This window comes from Balaenoptera acutorostrata, chromosome 17, assembly GCF_949987535.1.
Source record: "Balaenoptera acutorostrata chromosome 17, mBalAcu1.1, whole genome shotgun sequence".
Classification (NCBI taxonomy): Eukaryota; Metazoa; Chordata; class Mammalia; order Artiodactyla; family Balaenopteridae; genus Balaenoptera; species Balaenoptera acutorostrata.
Window position 1 is genome coordinate 38288555 of NC_080080.1, and position 27773 is coordinate 38316327.

General features: G+C 38.7%; 1 protein-coding gene across 3 annotated transcripts in view; it reads left to right on the plus strand.

The window, feature by feature from the left end:
• STK3 (serine/threonine kinase 3) overlaps positions 1–27462 on the plus strand; it is a 301708-nt gene extending 274246 nt beyond the window's left edge. For all 3 annotated transcript variants that reach the window (XM_057532260.1, XM_057532261.1, XM_057532262.1), the window contains one exon: positions 26078–27462. In XM_057532260.1, the coding sequence (XP_057388243.1) occupies positions 26078–26236 (159 nt within the window). In that variant the 3' untranslated portion in view covers positions 26237–27462. The remainder of the gene's footprint in view (positions 1–26077) is intronic.
• Positions 27463–27773: the final 311 nt, after the last annotated feature.

Consider the following 27773-nt stretch of genomic DNA (forward strand, 5'->3'; position numbering starts at 1 on the left):
CCCGAATGAAAATACCACTGAAAGATACCCAAGATAGTTCACCACCCCTTACTTCCTTATCTTTTTTATGAACCAGGAAAATGGTCTTACTAAAACAAGGTTTTTTGAGACTTCAGAATCTTGGTTATTTTAAGATCATTCCTAAAATTTTTTCACATGGTCCGGCTGCCAGACAGACTGTACGTCAATTTCCTGCAGTGTTTGGCAGGCCTACATATTCACTGACTTAAAAACAATTTGAATTTATTGGTTTTGAAATTCGTGATTACTTTCTAAATTTTTTTTCCCCATCTAAATTTACTTTGGAAAAAAATATCCACAACAGAAAACACTGGCCCATTTTTGTGCCAAGACTTTCAGGGAAATATTTTATATGATTAATATTGTGTAGCTAATCTGGTGTAAAAAATCAGTTTTATCCATTTTAACTTATGAGAGCATGACCATCCTGTGTGAACTATTTAAAGAGCCTGTGACTTCACTAATCCAAATTTAAGTGTTTGTTACTGCCTTTATATGTGTTACATTAACCATTTCAGTTAATATTGGGCCACTTTTCTTTTTAGGAATTGAATTATATTTCATCAACAGATCCGTATCTTTTCTTTCCAGGGTAATGTCCTAACCTTGCCATGGGCAAGCTGAGATTAGTGGACTCTGGACTTGGCTCAATGAAATACATAGTTCATGGTACCAGGCCATTTTAATAGGTCTGGATTCAGTTAGAAAGCTTACTCCTAATCTATCTTTTCCTTTAAAACCATTTGTCCTAAAAGATTGGTGTTCTCTCTCTTATTAGTAGTCAGAAGAGAAACAACTTTATTCAAACTCAAACTGTTTTTATAAAACATTGGATTATTTGTTACTTGGTGAGTGTACATTATTCTGGAAGCTTTAATGTAAACACTCTGGGGAGTCAAGAAATAGCTAGTCATAGTGCTTGTACAGTACTCTATTATCCTCAGAGTTACAGCACCTCACAAATAACGTGGCTTCCACCCAGGGAAGAATTGACTCACCATGGAGGTCTGTCTCCCTTGTCTCATTAAATCTTCTAGAATTGCTGAGAAGTGGCTAGCAATTATTCTTCTCTCTGTTTGACGTATGCGGAGAGTGAGGTGCCAAGCAGCGAGAGGTCATGCAGAGTCTCTCAGGGGGTGCCGTTTGAATCTTGGTCATTGAATCGCTGCTGAGCAAGTGTTAGCGTGAACTCCTGAGGCCCATCTTATAGGGGATGCGGTGCCCTAAACGCCAGAGACAAGTCCCCACCATTCTAGGCATCGCCAGTTCCTGCCGTCGTTTACAAATTATTATATTTTATGAGTATATTTCATTTTGATTCTATATAATTTCTTCAAAAGGACCCATAAAAACATGTCTCTTATATGTCCTTCGCACTTAAAATTGAATAATTTAAAAGAGCTATGTAAAACTGTTTTGAGAACATTGAGTTTTGACCTTAATTACTCTTAGGATTCAAACTCGCTGATTTATTTTTATTGAGGGAGAAGTAATGTTTTTAAAGTATATAACTGATCTATAAGAATGCTGTGTTATCTGCAAGATGTGTGTGTCAGAAATCCACCTGCAGGGTGTTTTCTTTTAAAGCTCCTTGGAAAGGTGAATTCTGTAGATGAAGTGACGTTAGTATATGTTTATATTTACTTTAAAGTGTCTGAGATGGGGCAGGCAGGAAGAACCTTGAAATTGAATTCCTTCATGACCTGTTAAGTTAATCTTGGATGCTAACTCAAGGGAAGTGTGAGAAATGGGTGGAAACGGCTTCGGTTGAATAAATATTACACTTCAATGACTTTAATTTTTTTTTAGAATGGAAGGACTAGGTGACAAGTACAGGAGAAACCTGATTATCGGAACTTCATTCCATTATTTAAAAAGTACCAAACGTATTCTAACCAACAGATGATGTTTTCTGTCTTACACAGCCGACAGAAACTGGTAGTTGAACCTTAGCATTTGATAAGTATAAAGTATGTACTCCCTACCCTTGTATATCTTCCTGCCTTTGAGGGGGCAGGATGGTTTTTAAAAATTCTTTATGTATTTTCCACTCATGGTGGGTTATTTTTGGCAACAACCAATTGACCTCCTGACTATTCTCTCTGGTTCCATTCTTGCCTCCCTCAATTCTGTCCTCCACTCTGGAGCCAGGTTGATTCATTTTAAATGTAGATCAAATTCTGTCACTCCCCTGCTCAAACACACCAGGACCTTTCCATCACAGAATAAAATCTGAGGGCTTTACTATGGTCTGTAGATGCCATGTATGTTCTGGTACCCGGCCATCTCTCTGACCTCATTTTCTACACTGTTTTTGCTCACTTTGCTTCAGCTCTGCTGGTCTTGTTTTTCTTCAAGTCAAGTTTACTCCTTCCCTGAGGCCTGTGCTTTGGCTGACACGGCCAGAACTGCCCCTCTCACAGATTCCCTCACTTCGTTCAGGTCACTTTCTAGTCACTCTATTCCCTTACCCTACTTGGTTTTCTTTCTTAACGAGCACTTACCACCACCCAACAACATATATTTTTGCTTCTTGTCTCTTCGTCACTAGAACGGAGGCTAGGACTCCCCCAGTGTGTCCACTACTGCATCAGTCACGTGATAGGTTTTCAGGGAATATTTGTTGAATGAATGAAAAATGGCTATCTTAGAATTTTAAGAACTTGATAACATTCCTAGACTTTATAATCTCGATAGAAATTTTAAATCATAATTCTGACAGTGTTTATCCATGTGAGTTTTCTTGCAGTGGCTGATGTATATCAAAATCATGTGAGGTTCTTTTTCAAAATATGTAGCTGGTACTCTGACATTCCCCCTCCTGCCAACTAGAAAATATTGAAGTAAAAAGAAAAGAGTGGGAAGGGTATTTTGAATAAAGCTCTTCCGGCTCATTTTCCTCCAAATTTTTTTCATCGTGGAAATTTTTTCAAAGCTGAAAATAGTACAGTAAACACACATTCACCACCTAGATTCAACAAGTATAAACATTGTGCCGTATATGCTTTATTTGTGTGTGCTAGTGTGTGTATTTTTCCCCCTGCCAATTGTGGTGTAAGAGCATAGCCTGAATCTTCCCCCCAAATAGAGAATCTCTGACTTAGCAGGTTATTGTTATTTCTGATGGGTTTCATTGTGTGGGTGAGGAGACAGTAGTGGAGAGCATACAAAGGTTGGATTTCTCTCTTAGTGACCTCTGCAATAATTGTGATGTATGCCAGTCAAGGTTGTTATAAAGAGACCCTGTCTTCTAGATTATCTGATGCAGTTTGAATTCAGTGCCACCGTGCATTTGAAGAAGCTTTTTTGTTTGTTCTTGGTAAGTGTTCCTTCTTTGTTGTTTTTTTTTTGAAATTATATTTTGTCAGCTAGGCAAGTGATAGCCTTTATTTCCTCTTGATATTAATATAGTCACTCCAGCCTTCTTGTGTTTACTGTTTGCATACTATATCTTTTTATGTTCATTTACTTTAACCTATCTCTGCCTTTATATTTAAAGTGAAGTATACTTTTTCCCTGAGAACATTTACAATGTTGTTCTACTTGTCTTCTGGTCTCCGTATTTTCTAAGGAGAAGTCTATGATGTTATATACAGGGGATTCATATGTATCCCCTGTATATAATGTGTACTTTTTTTTTCCTGTCTACTTGCAAGACTTTTTTCTTTATTTTTGGTTTTCAGCAAACCTAGGCATTGATTTTTGTGATTGATGTTTTTAATTTTCTTTACAGTTCATGAGCTTCTTGAATCTGTAAAGTTATATCTTTTACCAAATTTGGGAATGTATTTGGTTATTATTTCTTCAGATTTTTTTTTTCCCTCATTCTTGCATTCCCTACCTTCTAGGACTCCAAATAACCTGTTAGACCTTTTGATATTATCCCAAAGGTCCTCGAAACTCTATTCATTTTTTTCCTCAATCTTTTCTCACTTCTTTGGATTGGATAATTTCTATTGATCTTTTTCCAATAGATCTTTTGTCATCTCCATCTACTTTTGTCATCTCTCTTCTGCTATTAAGCATATCCAGTAAACTTTTATTTCAGATATTGAATTTTTTCCGTTCTAAATTTCCATTTGGTTTTTTGTTATATTTCCTTTTTCTCTGCTGAGATTTCCCATTTTTTTCATTCATTGTGAGCATTTTCTCCCTTACCTCACTGAGTATAATTATAGCTGCTTTAAAGTCCTGTCAGTTTCTATATCTGGGTCTAATAAAGGCTGGTCTCTGTTGATTTTCTTTTCCTTTGAGAGTGGATCACATTTTCCTGATTCTTGATATGTCAAGTAATTTTAGATCGTATCCCAGACATTGTAATGTTTTACTGTCGAGGGGAAAAATGTGTTTTGTTTACTCTCCGTAGCCTTCAGCAGTTCATTTTATTGTTGCCGTTGTTGTTGTTTTGAGGTTTTATTCTCCCCCCAGTTTAAGGTTGTTCTTTGTGAAAGGGTTGGTCTGTTAGGGGCTTACTCTGACATGCCAAAGCTGAACTCCTGATATGCTTTTTAATCCTTTAACTGCCTTTCAAGTTTCCTGTTAAACTACATGCCTACACTGTCACACAGAAAGAAAGTCCTTCATGTCTTCACCCAGATGAAGTCAATCAGAGCTGCCAAGGGTGAAACAGTGATAAAGATGAAGTTTGTCATCCTCACAACTGGCATCCTTTTTTCTGCATCCTGCCCATTGCCACCCATGTACTCTTTTGTCACCGGAGATGAATGGAATGAATTTAGATGGACTTAGCCACAAGTACCACTGCCACCTCATCAGGAACACAGGGAGAGAGGAAAATCTCAGAACAAGATGATGACAGAAGCTAGAAAATAAAGTATATAAGAGCAGATGGAGGAAAGCTCTGTTGATGGAGTTGGGCACAGATGTGGGCATATGAACATGAACTGAAAGGGAAAGAGAGCTTAAAAAGAAGGAGAGACAAGAGGGCGGGGAGGCAGAGGGCAGGGGGCCAGCTGTGCCCACCTTTGTGTCTGTGGTCTCATATAATCTTCAGAACAACCTGAACAGAACAACAGAACAACAAGTTGGCTAAGAAGCTGCACTGCAACGCTCTTAAGTGTGTCAGTTCTTTACTCTCTGCTCAGAATGCAAACTTGACCTGCCTTAAGCTTAGGTTAGCTATGGTAAGCCCTTCTCCACCTCTTAACTCCCCATCCCTTCCCCTACCTCACCCCCAGATCTCAATCTTATTCTGCTTCCTGATGGGCTTTATAAGCTAGAGGCCTAAGAAAAAGACTTCGAGTACTCTTCAGAAGACAGCATGGCGATCAACTTGTCAGTGAGGGGCAGATTATTTGAGGTTGGGATTCTCCCCTACAGATTGCTCTCACTTCTCTGACCTCCAGTGTCCTTATCCTTGTGCCCATTCTAAAATTTCCATCCCATTGAATAACATGCAAAGAGAGAGAAGCATGTTACTAAGAGGCACTAGCTTCTTCCACACATAGCCCAGGAGTCCTTCAGGTCCTTCTGATTTTCTTCCTACACCTTTTTATGTCCAATACCCTCAGAGTAGATCATTAATTCTCAACCGGGGATGATATTTGCCTCCAGGGACCACTCGTTAATGTCTGGGCATTTTTGATCCTGGCAGCTGGGGAACTGCTGCTGGCATCTCGTGAGTAGAAGCCAGGGACGCTGCTAAACCCCCTGCAATGCACAGGGCAGCCTCCATAGCAAAGAGCTGCGCAGCCCAAAATATCAGTATTGCCGAGGCCGAGAAACCCCGGGACTGACTCCTAGAGCCTTCTTCCTGTGTCCTTTCTCTTCCCTATCCCTTCCTTTCCTTCATGAGGGCCACTCCCACTGGTGTAATGATTGTGCCAGGCCAGCCTTTTCCAAGCCTGTCCCGCAGCCAGAGCTGCCGGGGTGGTCCCTCCTGGTGAAGAGCAGGGGCGGGAAGTACTGAATGAACTGCCAGTGGACTCTTGGGGAGGAACCCATGAGTGGGATTTGTGGAGAGGAGGAGTATGCGAGCCCTCACTTCTCAGTCATGGGCATCGAGGTGCACCTTGGGAGCTGCAGTTAAAGGATACGGGGTGGTAGCAATATGTAGTGATTTATAGACGTTAGGGAACTTGGAAAATTCAGAGGGAGACTATAAAAGTAATTTTGGCTGTGGTTATTTTTGAAATGAAATCAATTATGAATAATTATCACTTGCGCAGTATCATGTCGTTAAGAATGCCACGTTGATATTTTTTGGGAAGCTTTGTTTTATTGCAACACTAAAATCTGTTCCTGCATTTATATTTGCCTTGTTCATTTGCCGGTGACATGGTTGTCAGTTCTCAAATTAAAGAGAGATAGAGGCAATATTGTTCCTACCTGGAATCGATTTTTTTTCTCCCCTTTTTGTTGGAATGAAAATCCTAGTTACAAGGGGGCCACACAACCAGAACATTTACCCATAGCTATTTAAGACTGCTGATAAATATAGTATAACTTGATTACAGTGACCTCATGTCAATGTCCTTTGTAATTCTGATTAGTCCCGATAATTACCTTGGACCTTTCATCACCTAACCAGTATAATCCCAGATTTGCCCAGTATTAGAGATTGTGGGGCATTGACGTTCTCTGCATTGGACTAAGGTGTTCCCAAGTCTTCATGTCTGTAAGAAAATCACTGCATGATTTTCACCTTACCCCCATACTTCTGCTTTTAACAAATTATCTGGAAAAAGCAGAAGGCACTATTATGTTGAATACATATGGAACATGAAACTTTTCTCTCCCACTGTTTTGAATAAAAACTTTTAACTTACATTAAGTACATGTTGAATTAAATGTTAAACCTTGATGTTTTCTCTGCCCAGGATATCTACTTTTGCCTTGAAATATATCTAAGATGTAGACAGCCCCTGTAGTCCTAGATAGTTCACTTTACACTGAATAGAACATCGTGCTACATCAGGCCTTTGAGGGAAGCTAAGAGGGGCCATCTCTGCTGTCACAGTCTTCTTCCCCCATTATTCTTCTATACAAATGGGTGTTCTACATTCTGCCTCTTCATCTGGCTCTTGTTCTTGGTGCTTTTGATCAAGGTTATACTCAGACCTGAGCACAGGCCTTTCAGGTATGTGACTCTGAGACTCCACCAACCTTCTGGCCTCTACCCAGCATTAAGATGTTAACCATTTGAATTGAGGTTCCTAATAAGACTTGAGAATTGTGCTATTACATTGATTAAGACATTTTATTAGCTTGTTGAATGTGGATAAACAGATGAACTCTGATTTCAGGAAATTTTATCACAGTAACATCTTTAATGATTAATATTGAATTGTTTTCATATTTATCTTTAAATATGTCATAGTGATGATAAACACTGATAAATTGATAAATAGAATTTTCCACAGTGGTTTTTGAAATGTAAGATGGCTCTTATTAGTAATGTATTATTGATGATTTACAGACTGGATGATGATGAGTCATCCCTTGTTAATATCTACTATTAGCAGATATACTAAAATAATTATATTATTTTGTCCTTGGTAGTCAGCTCTTTTAAAAAATTACACACTGATTCTTAAGAATTCAAGCTTTTCAGTGCCTAACCCAGACAAAGTTCCACCTCAAAATTAAGCAGAATCAAAATGAACTGTGGTCCCCAAAAAAGCATTTTTAGAGATTTATGAGACTTTATAGCTTTTTGACTATGGGAATATGCCTGTGCTTTATTTCTGGCTCTTAGTTTATTTAACAAGCGTTTGTTAAGCACCTGCTAAATGCTAGGATCTGAAGAATAAGAAGGAAGGAGTGAACAAAGTGTCAAGTGCAGCTTGAGGGGTCAAATAAGATAGAAATGAAAAGAATTCATTTGACTTTGGTGACCTAACAAGAGCAGTTTGGAGAATGTGATGGGGGTGGGAGCAGTGTGGAGTGAGTTGAAGTGTGATTACCAGTTTAGAAAGTAGAGACTTTCTCCACACTTCTGAGAAGTTTGACTTTTCAGAGAAGAGGGATGAAATTGTGACAGCGGGAGGGGTGGGTGGAATTGAAGGCAGGTCTGTTTTTCTTGGTTTGTTTAAAATAGGATATATTTATAAAGTATTCAGTTTTGATGCTAAAGACTAAGAGAGTTTGAAGGAGCAGAAGAGAAGGAAGCTAACCGTGTAGTTAGGTTTCTGAGACCACTCCAGGGCTATCTGACCTTAGATCTGAGGGAGGCATGTGTCTTCCATTAGAACAGGGGCTGTGCAAGATGGGTGAGCAGGAATGTTTCTAAACTGCATTGCTTTATAGTCAAAAAAAGAATTTGGGGCTTTGTATTATAATTAGAATCACAAGCTATTTTCTTTTAAGCAAAAGTAATAGCTTACTTTCATAGTACTTTTGTACTGTGAAATGTTCTTGATCTGCCATGTAGAGACTATTTTGCTTCCCAGTGATCTCTTAGGGCTTATGAAAAAAAGTATCAAATTTTTGAAGGCACTTTACAAAATTAAAGAATTTTAAAGTGCTAAGTACTTTATGTAATCATTCACCTTACCCTCATAATTTTGGGACCATTTTGCTCCCAACTCAGTGGGGATTTTATGACTCATATCTGTTTTTTTTTTCCTATGGTTTTTTACTTTCTGATTTTTATTTCCTCCTTTCTTGGATTTTTGCCAGTTCAGCAATAGTAATTACTGTTGAATTATTTATTGTAGATAAAGCAGAAATAAAGTGAAACCAAATTGTCTAGCGTAAGTAAAATTTTCTTTTGGTTTACCATGAAAATTGTGATTTTTATTTTCTGTGTAACAGAGGATAAAGATTATAGAGTTAGGCTAATTCATTGTACATTCAATCATTTGGGATATCTTAGATTTTGAGGAAATTGTATTACTTAAGGAAGTTACCTAATCATTCTAAACCTTATTAATCATATCTGTAAAGTAAGAATAATGCCTATTTGCAGAATTATCTGTCCCATTTCATAGTTACTGTGAGGTTCATCTGATAATAATATATGTAAACATGCATTGTAAATTATAAAGTATTTTTAAATATATTATGATTTGAAAAATATTAGATCTCAGGCTGTCACGGCCAATTATAAACTCCCCTTCAACTGTAAAGTGTACACGAATAAACATTGTAGGAAATGAACTCTTGGCTGGCATGATGATGCATAAGCATCATTGACCTTCAAGTCTCTATGCTAATCTAAGTCTAATTTAAAATCTTTAAGAAACTCTTCCTTTCTTAAGGAAGGAGGGAAGTTTTTATTATCGCTGATAAACTATGTATCTCTGTGTAGTGTAATGTTTAAAAGTGCCAGCTCCAAAATTAGGTTGCCTTAGATTCAAACCCTGGTCACACCTTTTAGTGGCTAAATGTCTTGCATAAGTTTAAATGCTTGGTGCCTCTGAAAGTTTAAACTCTGAAAAATGGTGGTATTAATAGTACTTTGTCACAGGGTTATTATCTATTAAATGAGATAACACTTAGAATAGTGTCTGCCAGTGCTACATGCTCAAAAACCTTGTTAGCTATTATGTACCTGAAATTTACAGCAATATGAATCCATATATAAAAGAATATTTCTCATAAAGTAAGTACCTGTAAAGAATTAAATTTTAAATAGCTAAGTACTGACCGCATCTTTCCATTTAAGTAGCTTTCACCCATGGGATTTTAAATGCATTCAAAGGAACACTTTCTCTTTGAATCATTATAATAGCTTACTTTTTTGGATGTCAAATTTATACCTAATAAGTAGTTTTCCACCTACCTGTAGACCAGCAGTGGTACTGGTGATTCCTTCCATAACTAAAAAAGGTTTTGAAATATACTGTGCTTCGAAAGAAGCAAGGAAAGGAAAGGAAAAGGAAAAGGAAAGGAAGGGGGGGAGAGAGGGAGAGAAAGAGAGAGAGAGGAAGGAAGGAAGGAAGGAAAGAAAGAGGAAGGGAGGGAGGAAGGGAAGGAAGGGAGGGAAAGCAGGTTTCTGCTCTTAAAAGGCAGAAATCTGTGGTGCCAAATCTGGCCACTAGAGGGTGCTGGATAGCCAGTGACCTAGCCCTTTCTTAGAGCCTGAGATCTATCTTGCCCTTGTGAGAGTTCAGGACCTACCACTAATCATCTATGTGGAGCTCAGTGGCATCATGTTTTCTCAGTTCCAAATACCATTAATCTGATAGTGGTTCATCTTCCTTACTTCTCATGGACCAGGGATCGAGCTGAAAGCCTGTTCCCATCTTCCATAAACTTTTATACTCTTGAAGTCAGTCAAGCTTTTCACTTAACCCCCTGCCCTTTCCAGAAGAGGCCCGCCCATTCAGAAGTCACTTTGGTTACAATTCAGTTGATTTAGGAGGATTTAATTTTATTCCATCCTACTGCTTCCGCTTTTGCTACTTTGCCTCAGATATTCTATATGTTAATTTCTTAATGGGATTTAAGATGTTTTACAAAATAGTTACCAATTATTCAATATGTGGTCACTCTGCGAGGTTAAAACCCCACTACTGCTTAAGAATCAATAAACAGCATCTTCCTTTTTTTTTTTTTTTTTTTTTGTTAAGTGAGAGCAGAGATTTGGCAGGGGATGGGGAAACTTCTGCTGTCAGTCTAGCAAAACAGACTAGTGGGAAATCTGCCCTCTCTATTACTAGGTGGCATCATTCAGGATGATACTCATTAAAGGCTAATGAAAGACAAAATTTCTGGTGATTGAAAAATGAGGAGATAGCTAGCAAAATCTGCAGCTGCCTCAATATGAGTCCTCTCTCCTTGGCCACCATGGTTCAGCACAGCTGTCTGTTCTGAGTATCAGGCGGGCTGAGAGTGAGAGTGGTCTGCTTAAAAGGCTGGCAGCGAGTCCGTGTGAGATGAGGCAGTGGACACACCTATGAGGGGATAGCCAGGCTCGGGCCCATGCCCGTTTCTCACAGCTGCCAGTGCGTAGAAGAAATGCGGGGGCTGGTGGCAGCAGGCCTGGGGATGGGCCTAACAGTGACAGGACTGTGCTCTTTAGTTGAAAGAACTATGGCACGAAGAAGTTTGTTCAAGCGGATGTTCGTAACTGAAAACAGGCTGGATGTTGTGGGAATCCGGAAATGGGCAGTGTAGTGTAGAATAGACTGCAGTTTTTGAGTTCATTTGAAAGTAATTCCTTTGTGCGCAGTATTTTTCAAAACTGCTTCATGCTTTCTGGTATTGCACGTCCACTCTGAATCTAATAAGGCAAAGGAAATTTCACTCATGATATTCTTGTATAAGAACGCCATGGAGGATTCTGGCATCTGTTGGTACCAGGCACTAGTCACTCAGTCTGTTAGGTCATTTATTCAGGATTGGGAGCTACATGATACTGTATGTTAATACCAAATAATTTCAGAATAATGATCCAAGTGGATTAGCTACTCTGAATAACAGCATATGTCAGTCACTCGCTAACAACATCTTGTAGAAAGTTCCTCATGAGCACATTGGATTTAACAGCCACATAGCTTTTTTGTTACTTTTCCACAGGAGGTAAACCAACAGTGTGTCTTTTATTTGGTCAGTAATTAAAGGTGCATTTTTCCTTTTATCCTTATTAAAATTGGAGTTTTTAAGACTGAGCTGAAATTTCATACTGAAAAATAAAATGTAAAGATTTACTAGCATAACTACATTATATTAACGTATATTATTCGAACCAAAGCTCAAATTCTGATCCCCAAGTTTCCACTAGTGACCACAGTCTCCTGGCTTCCCAGTAGATGCAAAGTGAGACTATCCAATCGTCATGAAGTCCCCTCAGTCACAGTTCTCTGCCTCTGCTTCCGTGTCCACCCTGGTAGTGAGTCCACTCAGAAAGAGGTGTTTGGCTCAAGGGAAGATCAAGCCAGAAGTCTTGTTGCATCTGAGACAGGTGGCAGCTTGGTTCAGCTCAGCGCTGAAAAGTTCTGGGAACATTTGGGAGCGCACTCACTTTACAAGGTGGTATTACAGATTTAATTTTGATGCCATGTTCTCTGTTAAATTAGTTGATAACAAAAACAATTTTTAAAAATTTGACTTGGTGCCATTCTCATTTTTTTAAAAAAGACTTTGTGGAAAATTCATTTACTGTAGGCATCTAAGTGTGAAATTTTTAGTTTGCAGTAAACTTTTACTCTAAGCTATTTTGTTTGTAAATGACACTGGCATATTACTTTCTCATCTTTATTTTCGGTGATTTATACATATTAGTTGTCCAGTCTAAGATGATGACGTAACTCACAAACACTACTGTCCTCTCCCCACACCAGAAAGTTGAAAGTTTGAAACATTTATATTTACATTTGAAAGTTGATGCCTCCTTCATAAGATAAATTTAAGCTAATAATTAGCCAATTTTGGGACTTCCCTGGTGGCGCAGTGGTTAAGAAGCTGCCTGCCCAGGCAGGGGACCTGGGTTTGAGCCCTGGTCCGGGAAGATTCCACATGCCACGGAGCAGCTAAGCCCGTGTGCCACAACTACTGAGCCTGCGCTGTAGAGCCCAGGAGCCACAACTACCGAGCCCACGTGCCGCAGCTACTGAAGCCGGCTTGCCTAGACCCCATGCTCTGCAGCAAGAGAAGCCACTGCAATGAGAAGCCCGCACACCGCAACAAAGAGTAGCCCCCGCTCACTGCAGCTAGAGAAAGCCCACGTGCAGCAGCGAAGACCCAACGCAGCCATAAATAAGTAAATAAACATTTAAAAGATAATAATGATTAGCCAATTTTATTTTCACTTAGTCTCATTTTATATTTTCTTTTACTTTAAATTAATAGCACTTATGAACATGTATTAAAACAACTATTAATGAAAGGATAAGGGCAGAAGCTATCAGCTTCTGTTTCATTCACTTGGTGGTTTTGCTTTTAAGTTTGCACGAGACTGATTGTTATTAAAGTAGGCAGCGGTTTTATTTTTTAACATTTTCATAGAAGCCTTCCTATCCTTTTTTCTTCCCCCTATCCTTTTAAATTCCTGAATTTCTTTGTGGGTTTTTAATTGAATTTGTACCTTTGTTTGGGAAATTAAAAATACTGTTTCAGTCACAAATCATGCCATTCTAAAATTGATGATTATGTTAAAATGTTTCCTTTTTGGTAAATTTTATTTTCTAAAGCTCATGTGGCAACTAAGGATGAGGCACTGTGATCAAAATTTATTGTTACTCTTTAAGTTTTTAAAAAACTTTTTACCATATTTTGAGTTCATGTTTTCATAAGTAGCTATCAGACCATGATTCTTATTCTATGGTGTCTTAAAAGAACTACGGATTTAGATGCCTCAAAACTAAAGTATTAGGAATCCTGTTCATTTGTAGGTGTTGCTTCACTGTTTTAAAAAATCATGTAATACAGTCTGAGTTTCATGGTTTGTGGTTTTCAGCTGACCTCTATTTTATTTTAAAACCCTTTCTATAGGTGGGCAAAGTAAATTTTGCATCTTTATGGTATGAAGATAGACATAATTTAAATTGTCAGGATAAGTATTGTGGTATCACTGCAGCAGAAAATTGTATAAACGGTTGTATGCACTCAGGGATATTAGTAAGAATTATGTCCTCCCAGAGCACTTCATTCCATGCATGTTTGCCAAAGGAGTAAACTATGGTATTTATTATCATTCTGAAGAATTTTTTGACAGAAGCCATTTTTCTAAGAGAAGAATGAGTTGAAATCAAAATTAAATATATTACCAGACACGCAGAATAAACATGTAATGGAGCATGGGCCTGTCCTATAGTGAAATAAATGAAACATGCTGGGTAATATCTCTGGTTTTCCCAGATACTCTTTTTGCTTTTCTTCAGTTGCAAGTGCGCCTGCTTGATCCCACACACACTTTTTTTCTTTTTTTAGAGTTAACAGGTATGTACCACAACGTTGAAAGGGACTTTTCCTATTGCCACACATGAGCTCTGTTGTCCACAACCGAAAACAGCAGGCGCTACGTATCCCATATTCTAAAGAGGGCCACCAACGATTGAGACCAGACACCTCCCTGCAGGGTTTGCTAAGAGCCCCACCACTTTTCATTCATTCAGTATATATTTATTAGGTACCTGCTATGTTCCAGGCAGTGTTCTAGGCACTGGGGATGCAGCTGTTTGCAGAAGTTCCTATCCTAATGTAATTCACAATCTGGCGGTCTAGTGGAAGGGGAAGAAGGTAGCTCTCTTCTTGCTTAGATTAAAGGTGGAGGTGGGGGCACTTCCAGAGAGCCATTCATAGTGATCGGCGTGCCTACAGGAAAGGCAGACTGGCCTCTGGTGTCCCAGCCAGTTGCTTGCTAAGCTGGTTGAACTTGCAGACCCACTGATGTGCCTGCCACTAGGGCAGAGTTCAGTGAGCAAGTTCCTGGGAGTCTGGAGGGTCTATTAACATGGATGTCTGCTTCTTTCCCAAAGACTTCTGTTGGCAGAGCCAAGGCCTGCAGAATTACTAAGGACCACGGTGTAGTGTTCTAGGAAAGAAGAGACTAGGGGACCTCTCCCCTTCCTTAGGTCCTGGTGGCCCCTGGAGAGTGTAGAAAAGAACCTCTGCAATCTCCGTGGCTCTAAAAAAGGTGATCAGAAGTCAGAATGCTACTGAGGGGGTTTCCAGGCCAGAGGAGACAATACCCCACCCAGGGAGCTGCCCCTCCTCAAGAGGGGTGAGCACCAGGGTAATACCGACCACCACATCAGAAATCCATACACACCCCTTCTGCCCTCCAGCACCAGGAATCAAGCCGGAGCAGGACCAGGGAAACGTCTCCCCAGCTGACAAGCAACCATTTATGTCAAAAGATCCTTCCCTCTTTCCCAGCTCCTAACACCAGAGAAGAAGTAGACCTTGAGATTGAAAAGAGGTGGGGGAGAAGGTTCTGAGTGCAGATAACATCCCTTCCCGCCAGTCTCTTGGTCTTTCTGTGCCAGCCCGTACTGAGGGGAGGGATGAGATTTATATTTAATATGAGATTGAAGTTTGTAATTGGTCTGGACTTTCAATAATGAAAAGTGACCTGGGACTTCCCTGGTGGCGCAGTGGTTAAGAATCCGCCTGCCAATGCAGGGGACACAGGTTCGAGACCTGGTCCGGGAAGATCCCACATGCCGCGGAGCAGCTAAGCCCATGTGTCACAACTACTGAGCTTGCACTCTAGAGCCTTCAAGCCACAACTACTGAGCCTGCAAAGCCACAGCTACTGAGCCCATGCGCCTAGAGCCCGTGCTCCGCAACAAGAGAAGCCACCCCAATGAGCAGCCTGCGAACCACAGCGAAGAGTAGCCCCCGCTCGCCGCAACTGGAGAAAGCCCGCGCGCAGCAACGAAGACCCAACACAGCCAAAAATAAATAAATAAAATAAATTTTTAAATAAATAAATAAACTAAGAACAATTCAGTAAAAAAAACAGTTATTCAATGTGTTAATCAGAATCACCGAAATAAGGAATCAAAACTAATAGAGCTTTTCCATCTGCCCCTTAATTGATCTGGAAAGATTTAATTAGTAGTTGGTTTCGCGTTACTCAGATTTTGTTGCTCTGGGCCTAGAACTTTTTAGCTGCTTACAGTATAGCAGAGTTATGCATGAATTAAGTTTTTCCTGATATTTTTAGCAGGCAAAACTACTTACTAGAAACTGAAAAACATAAAAGGAATGGGTATTCAATTGCCATTGAGGAATGCAACTGAAATTTCATCGTTCTTTTTTTTTATACGGGTGGCTCAGATTTCTGTAGGACAAGATAACTATAGTAACGCCCATCAGCTTGTAGCTCAGTGCTGGATCCAAGCAAAATAACACATCAAACCAACTATGGGACAGTCTGAATGGACACAGGCAGTCTTGCTTCTTTATCAAGTGGACATCATGTTAGTTTTGTCACAGCATATCTCTTTTTATTGATAAAATTATGGCATCTATCCCAAAGGGCTATGCAGAAATGTGTTTATATTTCTAGAGAGCTGATTAAATAGAAGAATGCTTAATAAACATATACATACTTATTTCATAAGGCCAATTATAGCTAAAATACATTAATATCTTTTAAGTAAAATACTCCACGAGGTACGATCTGGGAGGAAAGGTGGGATTTTTTAAATGTTTCCCTATTTTTAATCTATAAACAATCTGTTAATAAAAAAAACTGTTTTATTTGATAATTGGCCTTTGAAGTGCTTTTGTAGTTCTTGGGAGACCTAAGAAATTGTTCTCACTAGGCTCTAATTCAAACTTATGTGGGTGGATTCGATGTTGTCTTTGAGTGCCTGTGTAGGCACCGCCAGCTATCGGACCTAGGGTGGGTCACTTGGTCTCTGAGTGTCCTCATCTATAAAAGGGAGTTGGTAATATCTGCCCCATAAAGTGATTGTTAGGATTAAATGACTTAATGCACAGGAGCTAGGATAGTGCCTGGCCCCTTGTAAATGATCAAAAATCGGCACTTTCCCCTTCTCCTCCATTGATAGCCACAAGAAACGATGTTCTCCCTTTTCCTTGGGAATGAAAAAATCTAAATGTCTTAAATTTACCAGAGATGCTCTAAGTTAAACAGACGCTTAATGCAGTTTCCAGTTACAATCCCAGAATATTTTGTAGTCGTTCAGTCATTCAGCCATAGACAGGGGCCACTCAGCTCAGAACAGGGTTACATGTACAATCTTCCATCCAGATAGGTGAATAGTGTCTATTTGAGGAAGAAGGCTCTGCCAGTAGATTTAATGTTAATGTAGATTTTAAGAACGTGTACGGTGAGGAATTCAGCCTTCCTTCTATAATGTGTCAAGAGTCTGAAATTATCACTCTCTTCATTAGTTTTAAATGTATATGTAGGGTTTCTTTAAGAAAGCTTCCAAGTTCATTGACTTGAGAACTCTTTTATTGTATTCTTCTCAGTGCCAGAAATTAAATCAGGAAATTCCATAATGTATTGATGTTTTAATTTTTTTTTTTAACTTTTAAGTGCTACCTATTATCCCTGTTGCTTAGCAGAAGGCCCCTTACCTGTTCATAGATATCTGAACTAACCAGTGGACTTGACTGGACTTTTGCTAGTACTTTGGTGTGTCTCCCGTCTCATTGTTAGTAAAATGACTGTGGCAGCCTCCATGAATAGTGTTCTGTAAAACCAAACCAGATTCTGTTCAACACAGTAAAAATTTGAGCTAAAGTGGAGTATTAGGGGGAAAAGGAGTATGTCGCTCCAGGCCACAAACAACTCAAAACAGTTTGAGGCATGCACTGGTAAATCTTACAAAATGCTGTAGGCAATTCAGCATCAAAATTGCCATAGAAAATTATTGTTGTTAGCCATTCTGTTGCTAGTTCGTATTGTTAGAATTGCTAGCAGATGGGAAAATGGATGAGTCAGGATACAGTATTAGCAGTCCATATTTTTTTAATCACAGGCCACTAATAAGGTCTGTAGCATCTGTGAGATTTATTTAAACAGTTGCTAGGAAGAGTTTGTTTTCCCAGTAAACACAGCAAACCTTATACAAGGGTTTCTTGATTGACTCTTTGACTAAATGTGTTAACGTTAACATGTAAGACCATTTGTTTCATTGTGATGGTTATCTCATTTGACAGACTGATTATACCAGCAACTCGTAGACCCATTAAGTCTTGAAATGTTATCACATTTAAGCATTTTGAAACTTCATGATCCTGTTTCTGCTATTTTTTGAAATTAAGACTTTTAAAAAAGCCCTCATGTAATTAGGACTATTTTTGACAAAACAAAATAATGTAGAAATCTGAGTGTTCTCCCCTTACAGCTTTTAAGATGAAATTGTTTTGGAAAATAATTCCTTCTTACTTCATTTTACTGACAGCTCTTCCTGATCTGTTCATAAGAATGTTTGCTCTTCTTGGCCATTTGAAATGACAGATATCAGGGGGCAAGACATATTAATAAAAGCAGAGAATAAAATCAGTTTCCATAAAAGGGTTTAAACGGAGATTGGGTATATTGAATCACAGGGGCCTGAGAGAAACACATTTTGAGATCTGGGATTATTAAAAGTCCTTGCACATGACTAAGTCATTTGTTTAGCAGAAACATGAACTATAAAGTTGGGTTGAGTTAAGCCTCACAGAATCTCACTGCAAAAGAGAACCTTAGAGATGATCTACTCTAACTTCCTTAGTCTAGGTGAGGAAATGAGAGCTAGCTTGCTCAAAGTTACCCTCCTGGTTAATGGCAGAGACATGACCCGACCCTTAGGTCAACACTGTTTTTTATTATACCAAGTCTGATATTCTTAATCTAGCACGGCCAGAGAGTTCAACAAGTTCAGTCACCACAGATTGGGGGGTGTGCTGCTGAGAAACTTCTTCGGTCTTCAACCTGAACTGAAAGGGAAAATGGTTTTTTAAGTATTCAGCTATGAAGGCCACAGTGAATAGAAAATACCGCATTTGACATTTCTATACAGCAGCCTTTTAAAATGAAATAAACTGCAGAAGTTCAGCAAAAGATAGAATGACTATCTTCTTTAAGCTTCAGGCCAGTAAACTAGGATCTCCCAGCTCTTATAAAAAGTTTAAAATAAGTTAAAGAATCTAAGAAAAACCCCAAATTTTTAAAGAATAATAATTAGATAGATGAGTGGATGGATACTTGTTTATAAGTTAAATGAAAAAGTCAAAACTACATTTTAATGGGAGTCAACATTTTGTTTGAAAATTAGTACAGTTTGGTGTATGAGTGACAGCTTGAGTAAGCAGCTCATTTTGTTAATAACAGTCCTAGATTATCACATTTTAATCCAGGAGGTAAGAAGATTACATATCAAGATCCAAAAATATTATATTTTTCAGTATCCCTTAAAAAAAGAAAACCCGGGCTTCCCTGGTGGCGCAGTGGTTGGGAGTCCGCCTGCCAATGCAGGGGACACGGGTTCGAGCCCTGGTCTGGGAGGATCCCACATGCCGCGGAGCGACTAGGCCCGTGAGCCACAACTGCTGAGCCTGCGCGTCTGGAGCCTGTGCTCCGCAACAAGAGAGGCTGCGATGGTGAGAGGCCCGCGCACCGCGATGAAGAGTGGCCCCCGCTCACCACAACTAGAGAAAGCCCTCGCGCAGAAACGAAGGCCCAACACAGCCATAAATAAATAAATAAATAAATTTATAAAAAAAAAAAAAAAAAAAAAAGAAAACCCAAGATAGGTATTCAGATTGAAAACTCACTTACTAGCTCTTACATAAAACAGTAGCATAAGTAACTCTGTAATGTGAGAAGTTAAGATAGAAAACAAGATTAAATCAACCCATAGATAATTCTGACAGTTCAAACTTTTAATAATTAGAATTATTTCTGAACTCTATGAGAAGTATTGAAAAGCTGCTAATTGTTATTAGCAGCACACCTCCAAATCTGTGGTGACTGAACTTGTTGAACTCTCTGGCCGTGCTAGATTAAGAATATCAGACTTGGTATAATAAAAAACAGCACTGACCTAAGGGTCGGGTCATGTCTCTGCCATTAACCAGGAGGGTAACTTTGAGCAAGCTAGCTCTCATTTCCTCACCTAGACTAAGGAAGTTAGAGTAGATCATCTCTAAGGTTCTCTTTTGCAGTGAGATTCTGTGAGGCTTAACTCAACCCAACTTTATAGTTCATGTTTCTGCTAAACAAATGACTTAGTCATGTGCAAGGACTTTTAATAATCCCAGATCTCAAAATGTGTTTCTCTCAGGCCCCTGTGATTCAATATACCCAATCTCCATTTAAACCCTTTTATGGAAATTGATTTTATTCTCTGCTTTTATTAATATGTCTTGCCCCCTGATATCTGTCATTTCAAATGGCCAAGAAGAGCAAACATTCTTATGAATAGAAAAAAAAGTTTCTCAAGTAATGAAACAATATTGTTCTAAAACTCATCGCTTTTTCTGTGACTCTGTTTTTGAAGCAGCTGTGGGCTCTGTCTCTGCATTCGAGTTTTTCCTCTTACTGCATGGCAGCTTATTTGGTCACTTAGCCAAGTCATGTGTCCTCAATGTTTGTAAAGGTTGTCAAACTACAACATTCTTTAACTGTGTTAAGGCCTGAAGATTTAAGAATCATCGTTAGTTGTGCAAGTTATATTTTGTCATTAAGTTCAAAACTAAATTTTGTTAAATAGAATTAGCCTATAACATATAAAAGTCATTTCCAGATGAGTTATTCATTTTTGTACATTTTTCGTATACAGTAAAAACCACAATGTATGCACGTTCTAAAATTCTTTTATTTATTTGACTTAACCAAATTCTAAACCCTGACAAATATAGAAGACTTGATACTACAACACTAGTTTACTCTGCATTTATTTTGGAATTAGTCAACTGGCATATAGTTATGGTAATACAGCTACTTTGTATTCCATGTAGAAAGAGGGTTCATAAGTAACATTTCTTTCCTATATAAAAAAAAATGTAAATTCAAGTTGATTTACCACAAGCTCTATTAATCCATAAACGTAATTCTGAAGGGATTTCCATCTTGCTCTTTATAAATATTTTCAAGAAACTTGATTTTAGTGAAGGAAATTTTCATCACAGCAATATTGATATTAGTTCAGGAAGCTCAACTTTTTCTTCTGATATTTTCCTTATTAGCCCTCAGAATTGTTTTAATTTGAATAGTATTTTTAAAGGGTGGTAGTGGATTGTATGGTACTATAGGGTCATTTTTTTTTTTTTTTAAAGGATTTTCTTATTTATTTATTTATTTATTTATTTATTTATTTATTTTTGGCTGTGTTGGGTCTTCGGTTCGTGCGAGGGCTTTCTCCAGTTGCGGCAAGCGGGGGCCACTCTTCATCGCGGTGCGGGGACCGCTCTTCATCGCGGTGCGCGGGCCTTTCTCTATCGCGGCCCCTCCCGTCACGGGGCACAGGCTCCAGACGCGCAGGCTCAGCAATTGTGGCTCACGGGCCCAGCTGCTCCGTGGCATGTGGGATCTTCCCAGACCAGGGCTCGAACCCGTGTCCCCTGCATTAGCAGGCAGATTCTCAACCACTGCGCCACCAGGGAAGCCCCTAGGGTCATTTTTATCATTATGAGTCTGTATAAATTGTTATCTGGTTTGCGCATCATTTTACTACCAAGGCATTGAGCGTACAATTTCCCAAGAGATTGAAAAAGCTGCTTCTGCCACGTTTCCCACCCCAAACCATTTTTATGCCTGTGGGAGCCTTGATAGCTACAGAAACACAGAGTGCTAAATATGTTATTAGGGCTTAACTAGAAGTCAGAACTCAACCAGAAGTTCATATCTATAAATCATACCCATTTTTATAAGAAGTGAAAATTTTTACCAGTTAACCTCACTTTTTTTTAGTCTAGATGACACCATAATCTAGAGTTATTTAGGAATATATGGCTATTTTTGTTCTGTTGACAAAATAAGAAAAGCCTCTGACCACAAATATTAAGGTTTGGGGATTATTTTCTGTTGGGTATCACAGGCAGATTGTAAGATCAGGGAGAAAATCTTCTTTTCCTGGATAATCTTATCCTCATCAAGAGCTTCAGTTATAAACTAAATGCTGATGATTCCCTAAGTCTGTGTCTTCAGCTTGAATCTTTCTCCTGAGTTCCAAAACCCCAAATTATAATCCATATCTGCTATCTCTACCTTGATGCCATTAACTCCCCTACCTTATTAATGGTATCAGTCTCTACCCCATGATCCCAGCTTGAAGCCAGAATCATCCTTAACCCTTCCTTCTTTCTGGCCCTTCATAATCAGTCAGTGAACAAAGAAAGCCCTATCAATTGTATTGATATTTTCAAGACTCTCCAATCCCTCTCTTCTTCTCAGTCTCCACTTCCATTTTCCTGGTTCAAGACTCATCCTCTGAGTAGACTGTTGAACCCGCTAACAGGTCTTCCTGCCTCCATTTTTCCCCCATGGCAATCCATTTTCTCTACCTGCTATTGGAGATATTTTTCTAAAGCTCATTCATATATGATCATGTTTTGAGCACCAATTATGCTCAAAATTATCAAGCATTTCTTTCTTTTCTACAGAAAGTTTGTAGCAACACACTTAAGGCCCTTAGTCATCTGGCCTCTCCTCTCTTTCCTCTCCTAATCCCCTCCCCCATGGATCCTTCCTACATCCCAGCAGTCAGCTGACATCTCGAAAGATGCCAGGCATTTGTGTGCCTTATACGTCTCTGCTCACGCTGTTACCCTTCTCCCCTGTCCTGTTTCCCGACTTCTCAGCTTTCTCCTCCACTAGTGAGTTAGCTGTGCATGGACCTGTCTTGCCAGCTAGATTGCAAGCTCTTTGTGGGGTAGTGTTCTATTCATCTCTCCATCTACAGTGCTTGGTTCGTAGAAAATATCAATAAATGTTTTAATAAATGAATCCTCTGAAGTTCTCGGATGGCCCACCAGAAAACATAACTATGTATGTATCTCATGTAGTCGAAGTCAGATTTCCTGTAACCTCGACCTTATACAGCCACAAATATGAAGTTAAATTTTAAACACACACACACAACACACACACACACAAAACAGGTATAACAAGCTTCAGCACTAAAGCCATGCTCTATCTTTCCTAAAGCAGCCTCAAGCTGTCACTCAGAAGCTGTTTATTCTTATTTAGTCTAATGCCTTATAGGACTGTTGAATTGCCCTTCTGGTTTGCAGTAAGTGAACAGACTTGGAGTAGAGAGAGAAGGATATCCACTCAATGATGGCAAAGAAAGGAGCTCATAGCTTTCCCTCAAATGAAGATAAAAAGCCAAAAGGAAGAGAGGAAATTAATACATGGTATAGATTAGCCATAGATATTAATAATGATGATTCATCATAAGGAAAGGTTGTTTTAGGTCCTGCTTTAGAAGGCAGCATAATCTGTAAAATACTTTATAAAGATTTTCTGTTAAAAATGGTTGAAACAGTTTTATCACTTAAAGAACTAAGATTTAGATACTTCATGAATTTACTTATTGGAACACCTAATTCCCTAACAATGCCAGCTGATGGTTCTCTAGTATCACAGACCTGTTTTTCACAAATTCTGCATATTGATAATATAAAAGTCTATTAGAGAAGAAAAATTTTTCTTCTAAGTAGCTTCTTTCAGTCCATTCCTTTAGTATAATATTTATAAACTATTGGCAATTTGCCCCAGTAAGATAGTATAAGATATTTATAAGATATTTAGTGCAAAAATTGTTTGCTTTGTATGATGTTATGTCTCCTAATTATAGTGTAACCCATTCCTTTGAGTCATTTATTCTGTATTCCTGTTTATCTACCCACCTTTGTGTCTTCATATTTAGCAGTATAGTTTAATAGTTTCTAGGTATGTATACAAACTCTAAAGTTTAAATATTTTTGGAATACCTGGGGGTAGACGTGAAACCCATGCATAAAAAATCAATTATAAAATAGTCCATGAGTCTAGAATCAAATACTAAATGGTGGTCTTTAAATTTTGAATGTTATATAGAAATTCAGAGATAAGAAAGATAACATAGGCTAAAATAGAGACAAAGTGGAATTGGATCTTATGTAGACGGCACTCAGCCTTGTCTTTCTCAGTGATACGTGGCTCTGTGTGGTCTCTATTGGCCCTTCATCTCACTATCACAGAAAGTTTCAAGATTCCCTGTTAGCTTATTCTTTATCCCCACAGTGATTTGAACAATAGTGATCAAATAACAGATTAATACTTACATTAAAAATTAATTACATGGGCTTCCCTGGTGGCCCAGTGGTTAAGAATCTGCCTGTCAATGCAGGGCACACGGGTTCGAGCCCTGGTCTGGGAATATCCCACATGCCGTGGAGCAACTAAGCCCGTGAGCCACAGCTACTGAGCCTACGCGTCTGGAGCCTGTGCTCCGCAACAAGAGAGGCCGCGACAGTGAGAGGCCCACGCACCGCGATGAAGAGTGGCCCCCGCTTGCCCCAACTGGAGAAAGCCCTCGCACAGAAACGAAGACCCAACACAGCCAAAAATAAATAAATAAATAAATTTATAAAAAAAAAAAAAAATTAATTACAGGACTTCCCTGGTGGCTCAGTGGTTGAGAATCCGCCTGCCAATGCAGGGGACACGGGTTCGAGCCCTGGTCCGGGAAGATCCCACATGCCGCAGAGCAGCTACGCCCGTGCGCCACAACTACTGAGTCTGTGCTCTAGATCTCTCAAGCCACAACTGCTGAGCCCAAGTGCCACAACTACTGAAGCCCGTATGCCTAGAGCCTGTGCTCTGCAACAAGAGAAGCCACTGCAATGAGAAGCCCGCACACCACAACGAAGAGTAGCCCCCACTCGCCGCAAACTAGAGAAAGCCCACATGCAGCAACAAAGACCCAACACACCCAAAAATAAATAAATAAATAAATTTATTTTAAAAAACAATTAATTACAGCAGAAACTAACACACCATTGTAAAGCAATTATACTCCAATAAAGATGTTAAAAAAATTAATGAAGTATGTAATAATATAATACTATGCTTTCTATATACATGTATATAATAGTATATAATATAATAAGCTAGGGTTTTTTTTTTAATGATGTTTGACTAAAAAATAACAGGGCATATTTTAGATATATACCAGAACTTCTTATACACCAAAGCAAGTGGTAGTCACCTTCAGAGTCATCATCCTGGGAGCCAATGCCTTCTCTCCCATAACACTGTCATTCTTATATTCTTGGAACTCCTCTTCTGCATTTCTTCAGTCTCTGACTCATTCTTTTCAGTATCCTCAGTGGTGACAAACCTTTTTCAGTTGAGAATGGATTTGATTTTGGGAACCAAGGGTCACTTAGGTCCAGGTATGATGAGTAAGGTGGAGGATCAAGCTGAACAATGCTACTCTTGGTTAAGATTGCCATGTGACTGTAAAGTCATGAGAGTGTTTTCTGGCTTGGCTTATAAAGTAACCAAAGACAGTTCTCTTCTGAAAACAAAATACAAGCTGCAAGTGTTATCATATTAAAACCGAGTCTGGATTACTCTCATGTAATTTCCTGCTCCAAAGTTGATCATGGCTCCCTGAAGTCCAAACCTGGCTTTGGCTGGCTTCCAGGACGCCACCAGCTCCTAGTTTTCTGTCTAGTTTTCTGTCCTTATTAGTTCTTCCTCCTCAGCACAGCAGGCCCTCCTCCCAGGGCCCCGCTCACTGCCCTGAGGTATCCCCGTTTCCAAGGACCAGCATAGTCCCTGCTCCCTACAGGGAATCATGTCTCCATTAAATTTATAGCAAGGCTCCTCTCTTTTTTGTTGGGAATCTGTTTTTTAAAAAAACAAAAAACAATGGATGCTTTTCCCAGGAAAATGTACACATGAACATGCAGAATTTTTCACATGAGAAGCTTAGTCACGGATTTGAGTTAAGAACCTGTCACTATAATCTGTACCACATACAATAGGGCTTAATTGTATAGGGTCTGGCATAAGTCCCTAAATATTTATAGTTGCTAATCTTACCCTTCAAACTAATTTGTAAGTTTCTAAGGCAAGGAAATAGTTTAGTACTTCTATGCTTCCCTTACAACACCTACCAAGATGCTGAGTATGTAATAGCAAATAGTAGATCATTTTGCTTTAACAGACTTTTTAAAAATCACCTGTCTGCCACCATTGCTTTAATAGTTTCTGAAGGAGACAGAGTGTTAGATTTTTTTAAATGTTAATAAGATAAAAAGCCCAGGTGTTAGGTTATATATTTCAGGGCATCCTGCAAGTGTTTATGATTATCGTAGCTCTCCATAGATGGCAAGGGTGTGAGAGAGTAGAGTGAATATATCCGGAACATATCCTGAAAATCTGTTTGTTGACAATGGTGGATTTGTCTTTCTGCCTTTTTTAAAACATACATTTTATTAGCTTATTTTTCTCATTTGTTTTTTCCTAAAAGCAGAGTTTTTTATTGTTTCGTTGCAGATTACTTGAGGTTCTTGCAAGATGTGGCTTCTTGGTTCTTGAGGGAAGGAATTCCTGTTTTAATTGTTGAGCCATATTTCAAATATGACGTAAAGAGTTGAAATATTAATGCTAAAACTCATTAGACTTTAACCTATTGTAGATAATTTTACTATTTTAATATCTTCTTTTTTTTTCTATATCCAGTTAAAAAATCTAAGTTTAGAAGAACTACAGATGCGGTTAAAAGCGCTGGACCCCATGATGGAACGAGAAATAGAAGAGCTTCGTCAAAGATACACTGCGAAAAGACAACCCATTCTGGATGCAATGGATGCGAAGAAAAGAAGGCAGCAAAACTTTTGAGTCTAATTTCTTTTCTGTTTGTTTCTATGACTATTCTGGAGACCAAGAAACCACTAAGAATTGAAGGAATATTATGATTTTTTTTTTAATCTCTAAAATTTGTGCTCTAATGACCAGGCAACAGTCAAAAACTGATGATGGTACAAACCCAGGTAAATCCCCAAAAGACAGAACTTAATACTGTTTCCACTGTGTTTTCATTCTTAAATGATGGAAGCAGCAGAAATGCATTCTTCTCTGCATCTGTCAGCTGCATACTGGCACTAAAACTGTGTTGTAAAATGAAGGCTGTGTTTAGAAACCTTGAAAATCCAAAGCTATTGTTTAATTGTACAGCACCGAAGGGCTTTATGTTACAATATTCTTTATTCTCTTTTAGTAGCCTATTTATTGTATCCCTTTAGGTAAATTTATTTATTTATGCTATTTCACTTTGTTCTGTTTTTTAAGGACAAGATCAGGATAGCTTTCGTGAAGGTAGGGACATATTAATAGATGATAATGTACAACCAAATTATACTGTAAGCAGGGAGCTATGGGGTTACTTACATTCCTTGATTTCCAGGATAGTTTTCCAATAGAAGCAAAGCAATAATAGCAATAGTACACAAATGGGCCAGGCATTTTTTATACTGAAGCAATAATTCCATTTTTACCTTCTGAAATTTTAATTTTTTAATTTTTGATGTTTGGTACAAATAGGACTATATATATTTAGGTCATACGGAGCTATAATGTTTAAAACCAAAGAAATCAGTGGAACCCTTGCACAAAAAAGTATGGTAAATATTTTTAAAGAAATAAATCCTTAAGACAAATGTAATTGTTAATATTGTTTCATGTTTCATGTGTAGGTCTGATAGCTAAACTGTATCAAATTGTAGTAAGCTCATCAGATTTATTTCTGTGAGTATGTGCTGAACTGTTACAGACTTTTTTGTTGATTTCACTTATTTCCTGGGAATTGGTAAACATCATGTGCCTGACCATAACAAAATAGCAAAAACATTTGTACTGAACTATGCAAGCCTTGGGGACTGAAAAAAAAAAAGATTAAAACCATTAAAAAGAAACTCATTTCTAAGCTGAATGATCGTTTGCATGATTGAACCGGGACCAGTCATTTCCTAAACTACATATGGCCATCTTGACAGCATTTGTTCTTTTGTGTGTTTAATTACTATGTTTAAATCATAAAGACAAATAAATATTACTGTGCCACCCAACACATTTCATCTCTATCTTTTTTTAAAACTGATGACCTGGATTCTGTCTTTTCCAGGCAAGGAAGGTATCTTACTCAGGACAGGCTAGATTATGCAGTGATAACAACTCTAAACCTTCAGTGACTTAACATAACCCAGGTTATTTGTCACTCGTGTGCCCTGCTCCTGTCCTTCACACCCAGGGACCCCGCTGACCGAGCCTCCACCATCTGCAACGTTGGTGGTCACCACAGCAAGGGAAGGAGCCCTGATGAGTCTCACATTAGCTCCAGCCAGCAGTGACAGAAGGTGTGTCATCTCTGGAAACTTCT